The 17,311-nt window shown below is 44.9% G+C and overlaps 2 protein-coding genes across 2 annotated transcripts in view; one reads left to right on the top strand and one right to left on the bottom strand.

The window, feature by feature from the left end:
- Nucleotides 1-8,329, bottom strand: part of ntng2a (netrin g2a) — a 68,750-nt gene extending 60,421 nt beyond the window's left edge. Inside the window, exons 1-2 of the mRNA XM_031569863.2 lie at nt 7,425-8,329; nt 6,117-6,858 (exon numbers count right to left, since the gene is read on the bottom strand). Of these exons, the coding sequence (XP_031425723.1) occupies nt 6,117-6,353 (237 nt within the window). The 5' untranslated portion in view covers nt 6,354-6,858; nt 7,425-8,329. The remainder of the gene's footprint in view (nt 1-6,116; nt 6,859-7,424) is intronic.
- A 4,975-nt stretch (nt 8,330-13,304) lies between these two features.
- The window catches only part of med27 (mediator complex subunit 27), a 74,493-nt gene continuing 70,486 nt past the window's right edge, over nt 13,305-17,311 (top strand). The window contains exons 1-2 of the mRNA XM_012821102.3: nt 13,305-13,550; nt 14,537-14,681. Coding sequence (XP_012676556.1) covers nt 13,348-13,550; nt 14,537-14,681 — 348 coding nt within the window. The 5' untranslated portion in view covers nt 13,305-13,347. The remainder of the gene's footprint in view (nt 13,551-14,536; nt 14,682-17,311) is intronic.

Here is a 17,311-nt window from a genome sequence, read left to right as displayed (position 1 = left end):
TCATGAGAGCCCGACACACACAACTCAGCACCTTTTTAGGGGGTTATGTAACTGGAGAATGGATGGCAGTGGAAGGGAGGTCAGGGAGGAGAAAGAAAGAGGAGGAGAGAGAAGGAAAGAAGAGAGGAGAAGGAGGTACAGGGAGAAGACAGGAGAGGAGGAGGAGGGGGGGGCAAGAGAGAGAGTGGAGGGGAGAGGAGACAAAATATGAGAGGAGAGGAGATGAGAGGAGGGGAGACAGGAGAGGAGAGAGAGGAGATGAGAGGAGGGGAGAGAGGAGAGGAGGGACAGGTGACAAGATAAGAGAGGAGGAGGGGAGAGAGGAGAGGAGGAGAGACGAGAAAGGAGAGGAGGAGGGAAAAGGGGAGAGAGGACAGGAGGAGAGACGAGAGAGGAGAAGAGGAGAGGAGGGGAAATGGGAGAGAGGAGAGACGAGAAAGGAGGGGAGGGGACAGGAGAGGAGATGAGATAAGAGAGGAGAGACATGTTGATATAGGGCAGGGGTGAAGGATGAGAGGAGAGGGCAGAAGAGCGAAGAGAAGCTGAGAGAGGAGTCACTGACGTGCTGCGTGCAGACGGATAGGGTTGCACTCCTGATGGCAGGGGTGGTGTGTGTGTGTGTGTGTGTGCGAGTGTGTGTGTGTGCGAGTGTGTGTGTGTGTGTGTGTGTGTGTGTGTGTGTGCATGTAAGTGTGTATGTGTGTGTAAGCATATTTTTAGGCCTGTACCTGTGTGTGTGTGTGTGTGTATGTATAAGTGTACTGTCAGTCCTGTACCTGGCGTGGGCCCTCCCTCCCTCCCTGCTGTGGGTGTGTGTGTGTGTGTGTGTGTGTGTGTGTGTGTGTGTGTGTGTGTGTGTGTGTGTGTGTGTGTGTGTGTGTGTGTGTAAGTGTACTGACAGGCCTGTACCTATTTGTGGGTGTGGGTGTGTTTCGTGTATGTGTGTTAGGCCTGTACCTGTGTGTGTGTGTGTGTGTGTGTGTGTGTGTGTGTGTGTGTGTATGTGTGTGTGTGTGTGTGTGTGTGTATAAGCGCACTGTTAGGCCTGTACCTGACGCAGGCCCTCCCTCTTCCTGCTAGAGCTAATTACAGTGAAGGCAGGTCCCTCTGGAGGCCCAGAGATGCTGCAGCTGGCAGAGAGCGGCTTCACAGGGAAACAGCCCACTAATTATACCACAGAGACACTCATGCACACATACACACACACACACACACTCGCACACACTCGCACACACACACACACACACACACACACACACACAGACTCTCAGCCTGCTAACTATTGGATTTTAATCTGTAAACACATTATCCGCCTATTTTCAGTTGGCATACAGCACTTGCACTGTGTTAAGGGGGTGAAGTTTACCTAATGGATTTCATACCACATTTCCTGAACATGTCTCCTTGTTGGCAGTGTAAGAAGGGTTTATATTAGAGCATTCTCCGAGGGGGGGGGTGCTTAAGTTCTGTTCACTGACAGGTTAGATTTGTGTTTTTCCTCTTCCTCCTCATCTTCCTCCTCCTCCTCTTCCTCTGCTCCACCACTCCTCTGTTTGTACTGTGATGCCAAAATCGTTTACTCCGCGACCAGGAAGCAGGAGGGAGGTGTGTTGTAATCTCAGTTGTGTCTCCCGCTGAAACCCCACAGCACAGGGGTGGGATGACACGGGATTACCGGTGGAACGACTTCATGTGAAGGATACCCCTCCACCCCCCCTCCTCCCCGGCGGCCCAGGAGAGACCTCAGTGGCGGCAGATGGAGATTACCGTGTGTGGGCACGGCCAAATGGGATGAAATCGCTCCCCTTTGGGAAAATAGCAGGGGGGCGGACGGGTAGGAGGGGGGGGGGGCATTGTAACGGAGAAAGGGATGGGCGGGGATGGGCGGGGGGGGCGGGGGGGGGGGGGGGGGGGAGGGCATAGTCGGGACTCATGTAAAATTCATGGCATGAAGACAAAACTGCCCAGAGAGCTGAAACAGTCATGTCTGTGTGTGTGTGTGTGTGTGTGTGTGTGTGTGTTTGTGTGTGCTAGCATGTGTGTATGTGTCTACGGCAAGTGTGTGTACAGTGTATGTATGTCTGTGTGTTTGTGTATGCCTGTGTGTATTTTTGCATGGGTATTTTGTGTGCGTGCATGAGTTTCTGAGAGCATGTGTGTGTGTGTGTGCGAGCGTGCCTGTACCTGTGTGTGAGCGTACGCATTAATATCTATTCCCTTGTGTGATGCCACTCATCTCTCGTACCCTCAGATGGTGCATCGTACGCGGAGAAAGACTTGCACACACACACACACACACACACACACACACACACGCACACACTCCCATCTGCGCATGCTCCAAACCAAACCTACAAAACCTCCACCAAATGCTATCATCCTCCCCTAGCGCATACACACACACACACACACACACACCATGTGCACACACACACACACACATACACACACACACACACACACTCTCTCACTGCTGTGCTGTTACCCAGCTGGTTATTTTTAGCACAGGCTGTTTGTGCATTCTAAAATGGGCAACTCCAACGTGGAGCAGGATTATTTCTCATATGGAGCTTTGCAGGAGAGTGCACATTTAAATCATACCAGCCCAGGATAAAGAACAAGTGTGTGTGTGTGTGTGTGTGTGTGTGTGTCGTACACGTTTAAATCATACCAGCCCAAGATAAAGGACAAAAAGTGCTGTCTCTCCTCAAAGAGGCACATATGTATTCTATATCTCTCAACCCCTTACACTCATACGTTTCTCACTTTCACTTTCGCTTTCTTTCTCTTTCTTCTCTCTCTCTCTCTCTCTTTCTGTCTTTTCAAACCTGAAGCCACCACTGGGTCAGGCTTCATCTTTCTGCTTAGCTAAGCTGAGATCTTCTCCTTTATGTTCTCTCTCTCTCTCGTTCTCTCTCCTCCTCCCTCCCTCCCTCCCCCCCCTCTCTCTCTCATCATCTCGCTCTCTCTCTTGCTTTCCTTTACCTCTCCCCCACTGCATCTTTCCCCCCTCTCTCTTTCCCTCCCTCTCCCTCTCTCTCTCTCTCTCTCCCCCTTTGCTTTCCTCCCTCTCTCTCATTAGTCCTGTCTGCGTACGGCGTAGGCTCGCAGTGCCGGGCGGCATGCAGCTAATATCATGCTCAGGCAAAAGGAGGAAGTAGAAATGCAACGGCATCTCCTGTGGGCCCGAGTGACTGAGAGTTCCTGTAAATCATTAATGAGCCGGAGAGAGCCCTTCCAGAGAAAGGCAACGCGCTCCAATCGGCCGCCCTTATTCCCATCAATTACACGCCTTTGAAAACAAATGGGGGAAAATAACATAAATTGAATGTACTCAATTTTTTTAGATTAGATAAACAAAAAAGTATTGAGCAAATAAAAACTAACTCCCACACACAAGGTAATTTAGAATCAGGAGTGCCTATGGCCGAATCACAGCCGCGAGGATATCTTTCACCAGCCCCACTCTCGCTTGTGTCATATTGCTGCTTTCTTCTCCCATTCTGGAGTTTTCCTTCATCACAATGGCCGTCGCCATGGCGCCAATAGAACTTGATTGTACTGCAGCCTCCGTTCCTCCCAGTCGGCCTCTTGTACCAGCTACATTAAACTCAAAGGCTTCGGTGGAAGTGAGGCTTTTAAGCCGCCAGCAGCCTCCGCCACCGTGGTTTAAGTGCTCTCCCCCTGCTCAGACCTCCTCCTTCCATGTCCTGAGAGCCAGTGAGGCTGGGCCGGACTCGGGCCAGACCTCAGCCGGATCCGCACTAGTATCCGCTGCTGTGGCATATCTCTCTTGTGCAGATGTGAATGCAGAGTAGCCTGATGACTGTATGAGCAGTCAGCTTTTATCGACCAGTAGAAAAAGTGCTTACATAGAAGGACATGGTAACGCCCCCCTCCTCTTAAAATGCATCTCTAGTGTCTTCCGAGTCAGAAAGCCACACTGTGCCTTACTCAGTAAAGCCAATATTTAGGCCATTAATGTTTCATAAAGTATTCAAGAGTGGACTTGCAGAAGCTAGCAGCCAAACTGACCGGCCGCCCCAACTTTAACCCCCCCCAAAAAGATTATCAGAGTACCACTTAAGAAAAGTCAGAGGATCACTTTGCTGCGTCCGTACGACCTGTCAGCACTTCTTTAAGGAGCCGTTAACAGATATCCACCGATTTCTTTAAGGAGTCGTTAACAGATATCCACCGACTTCCGGCAATGAGAAAAGAGCAGCAGGATAAACTGGAGCTTGTGGCTAAGGTCTGACACATCCTGCATATTATCTAAATAACCGGTTCAAAATAATATTCTACTATAGAGCCACTAAGTGAACAGACGGCCACTGGATATCCCTCAGCAATCTAACTTCAATCAATACGTGTGTCAAAGATCAATACGTCTGTCAAAGACCACATGTGAGAATGGAGAGACGTGGAGAGCGAAGAGAAGGGTTTTAAACAGAGTCACCTTGCCGAGAGGGACGCAGTACAAAGAGCGCATGTGTGGTGGAAATAAGATAATCATTACTACTTTCAAACTCCATTTAAATGGCAGGTTTTCTGTGCTTCAGCTGTGATGATGGCGACTACTGCACTCATACTCTTTTTCAAAACGGACAGAGAACATGGTGCCGAGAGCGCTAGGACTGCTATGCTGCTCTTCTCCTCTTCTCCTCCTCCGCCAGAAACATCCCGATCACACTCACTGCAACGATTCATGCTGGCCTTTAGATACAGACCAGGGACAACGTGGCCTAAAACTGTGCGAAATATGATTAAGACTTCACACCAAGAGAGTGTTAACCCACGCCGTTGCGTAAAAAGAGATGACGCCTCGGGAAATATGTGACACTGCTTTTTAAGCGTGTTCCCACGTAACACTGCAGCTGGTTCTGTGACGGCGCTGGCCCAGTTGTGGCACTGATCCAGATAAGGCCTGTCCCCCCCCCGCGCTGCCGAGTCCGCCACTACTGTCTGCTCTATCCTACTGCACCCCCACTCCACCCCGCTGCACCCCCACTCCACCCCGCTGCACGATCCACGCTTCATGCGGATGACTTAACAGTGTCTGTTCCTGTCCATACGTGTAGTATCAGACCAGCTGGACAAATCCTACATCCGATTATTTTACAATCAGGCCCCCCTGGCTGCCTGCCCAACCGCCACCACTCATCCGTTCCTGTGATGGAGAGATTACCCACCCCTCGAACCCAGCTTCCTCAAAACTAGAGAGAGAGAGAGATAGCGAGAGGCCAGGCCCGCAGAGACCACTAACCGACGACCTCACACACACACACACACACACACACACACACATACAGATCACACATTTCAGGATGGATGGCCAGGCTAGGAGTGCCTCTGAGATTCCAGTGTGTGTGTGTGTGTGTGTGTCCGCTCAGGGGAGCGGTGTGTAACATGTGGAGGATACGGTGAACCAGGCTTAACGCCAGCTGTGTCCTGGAGAGACTCTGTGTGTGTGGCAGTGCCACTGAGTGGGGGCACTTAATCTGAATCAGCGCATGGACGCAATCTCGGGCCCTCTGAAGCACACCGCAGTCATACAGGATGCTGACGGAGATTTTAGGATGTATTGATTCATTGATCGTTCACATTCATGGATCTATCACATTGACTTGCTAACTTTCCATTTTAGAGGGGCTTTGCAGCGTTGCAGTGCTAGAAGACGTTATTGCCCCAGATCTCCCTTAATGGCCATTTTACTCCAAAGAACAGTGTACCTAATATGTTTGAGTGGGTCATGCTGGGAAGTCAACTGACTGTTATTTTCAGACCTAAACAACTGTTTAATGCTGGTTAAACAAGGGAAATTCATTTTTAAATTGCTTTGATGCATTGTTACATGTATCACTATTATACTTTTACAAATACAGACAATATATTCATACCTGTATGTTGCCTTGATATATGTATTGGCATTATAGGATATCACAAATTATTTGAATCTAAAGACCTATTTTTTATTTGTTGCTATACTTTAGTCTTAAACATGCCATATAAGCCTTAGGGGGAGTGATGTAGAAATGCCTTTTAAAAATGTCTCCAAAGACAGACGCACACAACTGGTCTCAGATTGTCAAGAGAACAGGAACATATCAACTCACCAGTGTGCAGAACCGCTCCGGTGGGTTTCCGCATGTGATACCGGGCGGGTCTACTTTGACCCGCATGAACTGCTTCATACTCATGGGTCTGGGTTGACAAGCGTAGTACTCCCATGTTTGGCCATCGTCCGTACTAACCAGCGACTTGCAGCTGCTGTACTGGCCAACAGTCAATGAGAGGCAGCGCAAAAGCAGCAGCAACTGCGGGAGCATGGCACTAGGATCGACCATAGGCATGGTCCAAGTCCGTGAGTCCGGTAAAAGGCTTTCGGTGCCACTGTCGTGTCCCTCGTGGACGTTATCAGCATGAAATCCAATGTTTATTTAGGCTGGAAAAAAATGTCTCCATTCTGAAAAAAATAAATGTTCTCCCAACAAGCAGATCCCTGAACCTTGAATGCGTTATAGTTTGTGAGGAGCTGACACTTAAAAAAACTTTAGTTTGATATAAAAAATAGTTTATGAATGATTATACTCTTGTTTTATAATTGTTGTGATTCGCTTAGCTTACTGTGCTTAAATATTTTCAGCGCAAAACTGAGTATTGCAAACACGCATTTCTCCGTGGACTCGCATGCACCATCACTCGGCTCCAGCCCTTGTGGGTAGGCGATCATATCCTCTCATCCGAAGATGGCCGGGGGAAGCAGAAGACATGGGGGGTCTCGGGCCTGACGCAGGTGTCTGGGAGCCGGGTGACATACCACTTTGGGGAGGGACGATGGAGCGTCTTCATCTCTGACTTTATATTAAAAAAAGAAAACCAAAAAAACAAATCGTTGATTAATATCAGCAGGATAGTGATAAGTGGTTTTCATATTCATATACATGATAATGCAATTATTTCAGTATCTTATTTTTGCATGAAGTTCATATAGGTCTAACTGTTAGAACATTAAAACACCTGCGGTACATTAAAAAGTTGCCAGCTTTATGTGTGGAAATGGCTTCTGCAATTTCTTTGATAAAAAGCCACTTCATTTATAAGAGTGAACATGAATTAGAATTTTTGCTGTGTGCCCGGCGGTGAGTGAAAGCAATTCCCTGGACAACACAAGTTACGTGCACACAACTGTAAGAAATGGAAGGAATTTATTCTGAAACTAAATAAATTATGTTTCGAATCTTCTAAATATTTCAGTCCACATCTCAGTGCCAAAATATCAACACAGTTTAAAAGTTTTCTAGATGTAATGACTTTCATCACTTGAAATGCAGGCTACAAACCATAGCCTAATGTGCTCAATCAAATTAAATTCATAATTCTAATTATAATCTGTGTATCGTTTTAAGGAAAGCGGCACTTACCCATGATCTGTGGGGCAGTTGAGGTTACATTTGCAGACGTGCGTCATTTCGTTTCAGTCCTGTATAAGCCAGATATTAGAGTTCCACTTTATTTAAGGATTGAAATGAAACGAACGGTATTCTCTTCCGTAAGAGGATTAAACGGGATGCGCTTCCCCCTCTGTTTATTCTCTGGGCTGGTCCGTACAACTGGGAAGGTGCCCTAGATCCGCCTTTGGCCGCAATAAATCATCTCTCTCCCAAAATAATGGAAGTGAGTTGTTTCACTTTTCAGAGAGTCCACGCTGACCCTCCCGCACGCGCCTCCACTTTTTACGATCGGTGTTGTCCCGAGCTCTCAAGGACAAGACACGCTCCATAGAAGATCCCACCCCTCACTCTCCGTCCCCTCCTCTCCCTCCGAACGGTCCCTATCTCTTTATCTCGTCCCTGTTTTATCTACACTATCTATCTGTCTAGCCTATCTACCTAGGCTATTTCTCTATCTCGCCGGCTCAGTTTTTAAAAACTCAACCGCCTTAAAACAGCGATCCCCTTCTTTTTTGTTAAGTCAGAGGAGATAAAATCAGGATGTACTCATCTCTTATCGGCGTGGATCAGCTGTGGTGAAGTGCGCGAGTAGAGCGAGTAGAACTTCATCTGCCGCCCTGAAAGAGAAGCATCCCATCGGCAGATCACACCCCCTCCCTCCAAACGCTTAAAGGAGCAGCGAGCGCACCAGCCTCACAGCTAGATTTAAGACAAGTTCCTCTGTGGCTTAGGCCTACTTCTTGCCTGTAGCCTAGAATACAGAATGCAGTTGTTCTTATGAGTCTGGCATATTTAAATTAATTCAAAAATTCTTTAAGTTGTGAATTTCCCTTGTACGCCACAGGCCATGACAGCTTATTGGAGATATACAAAGGTATATGTTATGCCACTGATATGAAATTATGAGAGGAAGATAGGGGGTGGTTAATTTAATAGCAGGCTCGGTAGTGCCCCCACCTATATACCGAACACGCCCTCTGCGCACCCCGTGGCACAGGGCGGGCTGGCAGGTCTGTCTTGATTAGTATGCATATTGAAGGCAGTTGTGAACTTGAAACAGAACTGGTGGAAGCGAAATGTGATAAATAACGTGAGAGTGAACTGAAATGTAAATAATAAAAAGAAGGCAATGCAGTTTAATATAACTTTTCAAGACAACAACAACAACAACAAAAAGCAGGCAGTGCAGAGGGGCTTAAGGCCCGTTTCACACTGGCTGCATTGGGTGTGCGTTGCGGCAGCGTTACCTGTTGATTTTCATTTTGGCGCCCATGTAAACAGGTTAGAGCACACACATTGCCTGCGTGAGACGCGCGTCTCAGGCGCAACGCGAAATCAATGAAAAAAAGGCAACGCACATAGTGATGCTCAGTACAGGGTGCGTTCCTCCTACAATGATGGAGGTTAGTATTGAGCTAACATGGTATGATGCATTTTTAAACTTCTGGAGTACAACGGTTCCCCCCAAACTGTCGAACCAGCATAGTACTATGTTAGTTTGATCCATGTTAGTTGGGATAGTTGTTCAAACTTACTAGGTAAATACGTTAAGCAAATTAACTCAGAGTAAGTGGTATACCTCCTAATATAATGGCTTAATTCTCCTAGCAAAACAAAGCCATAGGGCTCTTCTTTTAGGAGGTTTACCACTTTACCACTCGGTGTTAATGTAGGCAGGTTTGTCACTAAACCACGTAATTGGAATACCCCCCCTGTGTGGCAAACCAGAGGGGTTGATCAATGAGACATGGGATACCTCAATTTCATCCATTGGTTATTTCCCCCAAATTCCTATAGGTAATTTAGCATATTAATTTGTTCATACAGGCATACCTCGTGAAACTGCTGTCTGTATTCAATTACCTTTTATAAGCTTTTACATATTTACGTTGAACAGTTATTTATTGTGGCATTTCCAAATAAACACAACATTTGCTATCGGCTCAGTGGGCGAAGATGCATACAGTTTCTTTCCTGAGGCCTTGGAGGCATTGGGATCACAGCCAGCCTGAAAGGATTTTGTAGTCTGCATAATTATCATTCTGGGCGTCTGTTACTAGTTCTATGTAAAGCATACACCATATTCCTTCCCGACAACACGAGAATATTAATAGGCTGATAATAGGCTACATATTATCAACAGTTATCTCGCATTATTGTTTTCAGGTGTGTGAGTTGAACTCACATGCTCATTTCTGCAAGTGGGCATCTTAATCATGAATGTTTTGCTTAAGGCACTTATAAGTAGGATCATGGGCGTCGCCACAATATAACTTGGGGGGGTCACGTCCCCCTCACTTGAAAAAAAAAGTCGTTTGGACCCCCCCCCCCACACACACACACACACACACATTTGCCATCAAAATATTAGTGCATAACTGGTCTACTAGTCCAGCGTTCTTTCCATTGCTTCACAATCAAATCCGTTCCACTTTATCGGTAGGGGGAATACTCATAGCAATAGAAATCCACGCCGGGTTTTCCTGGTTTCCTACACATCACGCACCAGATTCGACTCCCATACTCTTTGATCGAAGCGTCGCGCTAGCTGTTCCACAGACAAGATGGACATAAGGAGGGTTTTTTTCGAGGAAGAGGAAAGTAAGTCAGAGTTGCCCAAGTTTTCCCTTTAGTGGCCAAAGCACCCTTATGAGACATTCTCTGGCTATAATAGCATGAGGTCACAAAGATCCTTCTGCAAACATTATGATTATAGCTAGATAAGTAAGCTATCTACCTAGGCAATAGGCAATACCGTACTTTATTTACCCATTACAAGTGGAACACAGAGCTGCCAACTTTTCCAAAAACCTTGAAGTGAGATTTTGACGCGGGTGACCAAAATTTTGCACGCAGCCACACAAGTTGGTGGCTCAAATATCAGGGAATTGGAATTAATTTGGCGTTGTACCCATGTTGTGCCCTGCATCCTGGTGGTTTGTGGGGCCCAAAGACGTTGATCGGGGCGGCCTCCTGGAGATGGACAACTTTGGTTACATTCTGTGAAGCCAAGACATACCTGAATTTGGGTTTAAGGTGATGTTATTTCCTGCATTCTAGTGGATTTTTGGGTGGTATGCTAAAGATCTGCAATACCTGAACTTATTCTGATTCATGTTCATCTGATCATGACTTGTAGGGCCTTCTAGACTTGAGCTGAACATTCAACCAGAAAACTATTGTTGTCTCTCAAAGACTGTCCATGCACCACAATATAGCCTAATTAATAGACCTGTGTTTAGGATTTGACCAAGGTAGGTTGATTGACATTTTGATTACAATGGTATTCAACTAATTCTTAACTGAAACCTAACCTATATTGTTAATAATTGTATTCTTAAGAGCACTTAATGATTTATGTTCAGCAAAAAATTACACAACATTAGTTAGGGAGAAATATTTTTCATTAAGCACTTTGAGCTGCATTCTTTTGCATGAAAGGTGCTATATAAATAAAGTTTTTTTTATTATTAATATTATTCAAAGCCTCCAACCACACGTTCCATCAAACAAAAAAGTGCAACAAATAAAGTGCTTATACAGTAGCCTTTTTAAGCAATACAATGGATCAACACATGAAAAAAATTACTAAAAATGAGGTATCAGATGCAGATCAGAAGCTGGTTAGTAATTTTCTAAGATCTGTGGGCAAGGTTGTACTGGCCTTCTCGGAGGCCCTGATGACCTCTGAGGGGGGCTCCCATCTGAAACAGGGCTCCAGGTCGGCCATCTTTATGGCCATTATTGAGGACAGGGTGCCATCCAATGCCAGGCTATTTCTGGTCTTAGTTTTGTTCAGTCCCACAACTGAAAACACCCTCTCAGCATCTGCATTCGAATGGGGCAACACCAGGACCAGCTTGGCGACGGCAGCAAGCCTCTCAAACTCTTTGGCTCCTGTCACCTATGGAAAATGAACCAAGAACAAAATGGAAAAACATACCATATTTTGTTTTGATTAATACTGTAAGTGTACTGTAACAAAGTTAAACCAACCATAAAGATAAACCAAAAATAAACCACCCTACATTTTTTTGTAGCTACTTGAAAAAAACGTCTCGGCCCACAATCAGATTTTTTTTTTTGCCGTGAGAAATTGGATGTGTGGCGTGAGTGCGTGTGAAAACATGCAAAAGCGTGTGTCACACGGCGAAACCGTGAGAGTTGTACAGTATAACTATGTAGGTGGAACTACATAACTTAACGACAGTGTTGGTGAATGGAGCGCCAGCTACCCTGGTGAGTTTGAAAAGTGACGAACGCGTCTTGGCCCAAAATCAGATTTTTTTTTTGCCGTGAGAAATTGGATGTGTGGCGTAAGTGCATGTGAAAACATGCAAAAGCGTGTGTCACACGGCTAAACCTGTTGAGAGCTGTACAGTAGAACTATGTAGGTGGAACTACATAACTTAACGACAGTGTTGGTGAATGTTAGGTCGAACTGTATGGTTTTGGGAAACACCTATGTTGCTTAATGATGGTTCTGAAATTGAATTGTAACTACATGACTACATGAACTACATGAACTCGAGCTGGCACAACAACTGCACAATGATGCAGCAGGGAACTGATTCTAATCTGTGCACCATCCTTTGAGAGACAGTGAACACACACTCACAATATAACTCAAGTTCTACTGACGATGCCTGTCTCGACCGTTTAGGTCATTCTGCTTGAGGTGAGGCCTAGGAACAGTATGACAGAGACATTGGTCAGGGCATAACAGGATTGTCTCTAATGAGTATTCATTAAGACTTTAAAATCAACACAGAGAGAGATTTGAGGGAGTCAGTCTTTCATTGTAAAGTAGACTGAGTTTCATTTTTTTTAAGGACATCATATAAAATCAGGGTTGGGTTACTGTTAGGGCATATGAGTTAGTGACCAAGAAACACATTTGCTTCAGTATTTATCCAATCAACGTTTATTTTTTCTTTCAAAATGCTAAAATTCGTGGAAACTAGTCCTAAGTCATGAAGATCAGTGCTAGCAAGTTAGCTAGATGGCTTATGTGATCTAAAATAGAAAGAAAACGTGTTTATTACATTTTTTAAACCAACCATAAAGTGGGATACGTTATATAACAAGATAATATGGAACCACTAAAGTCCCATGAGGTAATATTTTTATTTTGTGCACCCAAGTTATTAACTTGTGGAAACAAGTTATTTATCTTCTGTGCTTGAGTTATTTTATTCCCACAAGATCCATAAGAGCTCCATAAGAGAATGTTCCAATCAACCCATTTATTTTGAAACGTGGCTTGTTTGGCAGTACGGTCTCTGTCACACTGTCCCAGGCACTCTCACCCACTCCTGTTTACAATAGCTGGTTTCTCTGCATTTACCAAAAATGAGCTGCTGACTCTTGCTGGTCGTGTGCGTGCATGGTACAACTTCCTTAAGTGCGTGGCCTGCCCTGAACAAGAATCCTAAGGACGCCCCTGAGCTGGCTTCACACTAATTATTCATAACCTATATGTCAGTTGCAAGGCAGGTTTCAGGAACATTGGCTGCAAACTAGGTCATGACTTTTCGGCTTACAGGGCACGGGGCTATTTTGAGGAACAAATGACAGGCCAGACATATGGTCCAGGCAACTGAACTCAAGAGATTTATTGGTGTTTGGCCTATTTGCTGTGACAAGGGAGATTTTTAAATAACGGTTTTGAAATATGTATTGTGAAATAACTCAATATCTATTTCTATTACAAATAAAATCGAAACATGAATTATTTCTGAACAACTACGGGCTGGGTTGTTAAAATTCCTCCTCAACACCAGGTGAGCATACGCGAGTTCAATACGGGCCTACATATAACTTCATTTCCCAGAATCCCCGGTTTGTCAAATGACGTTGTTTATGCGCCTTCCGTGTGGTACCTCTAGGAAAAATGGCGGACGGTATGAATGTTGGAGTGAATTTGGAGGCTTTTTCTCAAGCAATCAATGCTATTCAGGCTCTACGGTCAAGTGTAACAAGAGTTTTCGATTCACTGAAAGATGGAATGAAAAACAAAGAGACCCTGGAAGGGAGAGAAAAGGTTTTCATCACCGAATTTCAAGATAACTTGCAATCAGTCAACCGTGACTTGAAGTAAGTGACGCCAAGTGTCAGCTAACGTTACTTGACAATAGTTATTATTATGAACGATAATTTTGTTCATAATAATGCTGACTTTGTGCCCATGTATACTACCAGACCCAAATAGTCATTGCTCATCATTACAGAGTTTACAGAGTTACAGAGAAAACGTCGAGATACAGACTTAAAGAGGATAAGTTATAATTGAATAGCCGAATAGCCTACCTCAATGTAACTTTGTTACCGATAATGATCTTAGTTATTTGTTTTTGACCGCTCACTACTGTATGTGTAAAATATAAGCCAACAATATGATTTGAATAACTATTTCAAAATCCCCAAAGGTAAGTGCCGAAGAATATGTTGTCGCGCTGCAAGTATAGCGTTTTCGTTCTACGGTTTCATTTAGTCAATGAATTGGGCTACGTTCTTGCAGCCAAATTGAAAGCTAGATCAACGTCTTAAACGAGGCTACATGCAATAGGGCCATCCAATATCCCTTCGGCTAACCTATCCTTAAAAAGGGGCCTTCTGCAACGATAAACACGACCCATATTGATGGAAGATTAAATGCATCATTTTCAGATTATGGCAGTTAACATTTCTAGTGTGAACAATGCGGTTTCATTACGTTAACCACACTGCAGTATGAACATTGTCAAAATTCTGTGATGGGGAAAATCGTTTGTCGCTAAACCCTAAGCCTTTCCAAAATGCTCTATTACCATACCTTTATCGTCGGTTGGAAAATGCTGTCTCACATGAGAGTTGTCTTTCGTCTGCAACAAGGTTGCATCTTGAGTCAAGGTATGCAGAAACAGACACCTATTCATTGTGCTCGAGGAACGGTCGTAATTGAGGTATAGGAGTCCAGCAACAATTGTACACTGGAGGGGAAAAAAAAAAGCTTTCATTCGGGTCCATATACCATATATATTACTGTCTTCCCTGTAAGATAGTGAGGTCGTGGTGACCAGAGATTTGCTCCTTGTTTGCAGTGAGTTGGAGCGTCTCAGCAATCTGGTCGGCAGGCCGTCAGAGAGTCATCCCCTACACAACAGTGGACTGCTCAGCTTGGACCCAGTGCAGGACAAGACCCCACTCTACAGTCAGCTCCTCCAGGCCTACAAATGGTCCAACAAGGTAAGTCCTCCCTCTCTGTCTGTCAGTGCGATTCATACGGTGGCCCTGATGGCTCAATGCTTTGCAACTTAAAAAAAACCACATGCGATAGACAACACAAGCAAATTAAGAAAACATCTTCATCAATTTGACAACACATGTGCAGCATTTAGAAAACATGCTGCTAATTCACAAGTTTGAGAGTTTGCAAATTGCAAATTGCAAGTTCAACACAACACAATACGGATATTCTCTGCCAGTACACCCGACCACAACGGAGGTGTTTCCAGAGGACGCCCAAAAGTGATGAACACATCTGGATTGGGAAAAAAGATATGGTCGTATTCGCTTTTGTGTAGCACTGGGCCAAAGTGTTGCACAGTGTTTATTCAACTGGGGCTACATCTCTTCAGTACAACCCCCGGTGTAGCCCTGTCTGCGCGGAGGACCACCATTGGGTAGCTCAGTGCACTAAGGTCATGTGATCAATCAAAATCGCTGGCGCTAATGAATCTACGTGACATTTTATGCACTTATGTGTTTTTAGTGTAAAAACCTAATATGTTCTATTTTAGCATAGAAACTGTAAACTGTAAGCTACCTTTAGCTACCTTGCCAAGTGTACACACATACGCAGGCAGAAATATGGAGCTATACCTTGGAGACCCAACTGCTGCAGCCAATCCACGTAATATCACCATATCATAGGTGAAACCGGGGTTATTACATTAAGTTAATTAAATCAGTCTCATAAAATGTAATAATCATTAAATTTAGTATTTAATATTTTATAATTAAATTACATGTCACCCATTACATAAGGTGATAAGGGACCTCTGGGTAATGTAGTCTATGGTTAGACCACCTACACTTTCCTTGTCACTGCTGCCTATTGCATTTCCTGCAATAAAACAGCAATGCACAGACGGCTTCTCTTTCATGATCACGCTGTCGTACTCCACCACGACTTTTTTTCTATTCAACTGGTCGGGTTGAGTGGAACACTTTTGGTTCACTGTGCACTTGGCGTGGCCTAAAGGTGTGGCGCTACGGAGGGCCTGTCGAATAGGCCCAATGTTACTCCTGAATGACGCCAGTAACAGGTCTATGACGAATAGGCCCAATGCTACTCCTCAGTGACACCAGTTATGGGTCTATGTCGAATAGGCCCAATGTTACTCCTGAATGACACCAGTAACAGGTCTATGAGGTTGCGTTTGCGACACAGTTTTGTTCCATCTTCCACCAGGAGTGTTTCAGAAGCGGAGCGTCTTGTCTACCCGATTTCGTTGGCTTGGTGATTTGGTAATTTTTCTTAAATTTTTGTGCTTCTATCAAAGGCTTTGCTTCGTAATGAAATGGTGTCTTTTTTTTGTCTGTTGTAATTGTGTTTATTGTTGTTATTTCCCACTTTGTAGTGCTCCAGCCTACAGATAGATTTAAGTTAAGTCCAGCTGTGAATGACATGTTTTAGTTGTTGATACATTCGTCAATTATTTGTATTAGAGTATGTATATTTCACATACAGTGCCATTTCACTCTCCTGCTTCGGGCGTCCCGGTGTCCCTGAAGCGGCTTCCGTCAAAAATAAACTAGGCGCGTATTTTTAGCAGAGCAGTGTGGAGCGCCACTTCTGGGAAGCTTCTGGAACATGCTGTGTGGAAACTAGAGGAATCACAAGCAGTCGGCTCCGGCGACCATGCCACTGCTGGAACAGGCTAACTGCATCAGTATAAATGGGTGCACCTGTCAATGAGGTTAACAGGCATTGTTTGTTGTTGTTAATGCGGTTAGCTAAATGCTTAAAAGATGAAGATAAACAGCCCACATACAGAGACACAGTGCCCGATAATGTGCATTGAGGAGGTGCATGACAATCACATCTCATGAACATTTAAAGTTCATTATAGCGTACCACTGGCCTTTCAAGGAGCAGTAAAATGTGTCCTAATATGGCTGCAGGAACAAGAGTACTGCTTGTCACGCCAACCTGGGGTATAACGACAACTGAGCAAACAGAGGCAGCAGATAAACAAACAAACGACAGTGTTCCCCCAATATTGCTATTGCTATGCTCTTCACACCCTGTGTGGCTCTGTATTGTCACAACTGAGCATACAAGCACAGCAGATAATCAAAAAAGAAGCTTAGACAAGAATAAAGACAAATGGCTTAATAGCACCCACCCTCCCCCCACCCCCACAGCCAGCCTCACGTTCCTAAAATGAGGGGATTTATTTACCCACTGCCTTTTCTCCCATTACGGAAGACGACACACGAGACATGGATAGCAGCCATCCTCGCCAGTGAGAGCCCAGGTGGCCCGCATGCTGTCTCGCATGTCACTCTAATGCAATAAACACGCTAATAAACTCCGAGAGGAAGTTAGGACATGTGTCACATCATTCACCTTCCCACAGGGGAGACGGCCCTGGTTTCAGTTCCACCCTGCTGTAGTGACAAGCAGGTCAATAATAGAAGGTCGTAGAGAGCTGACAAAGGAACAGGACTGCGCCAGCGGTGTGTTCACATTCAGACCAATGACATGTATACCAAGTGGCTAATGGTCGTTCCTCAAATTATTACTTCATGAGACATCAGAATCAGAATCAGAATCAGAATCAGAAAGGTTTTTACTGCCAAGTAGGTTT

The sequence above is a fragment of the Clupea harengus genome, chromosome 7 (genome assembly GCF_900700415.2).
Source record: "Clupea harengus chromosome 7, Ch_v2.0.2, whole genome shotgun sequence".
NCBI lineage: Eukaryota > Metazoa > Chordata > Actinopteri > Clupeiformes > Clupeidae > Clupea > Clupea harengus.
Note: the sequence above shows the minus strand (reverse complement) of the source record. Positions and strands in the feature narration are given on the sequence as shown.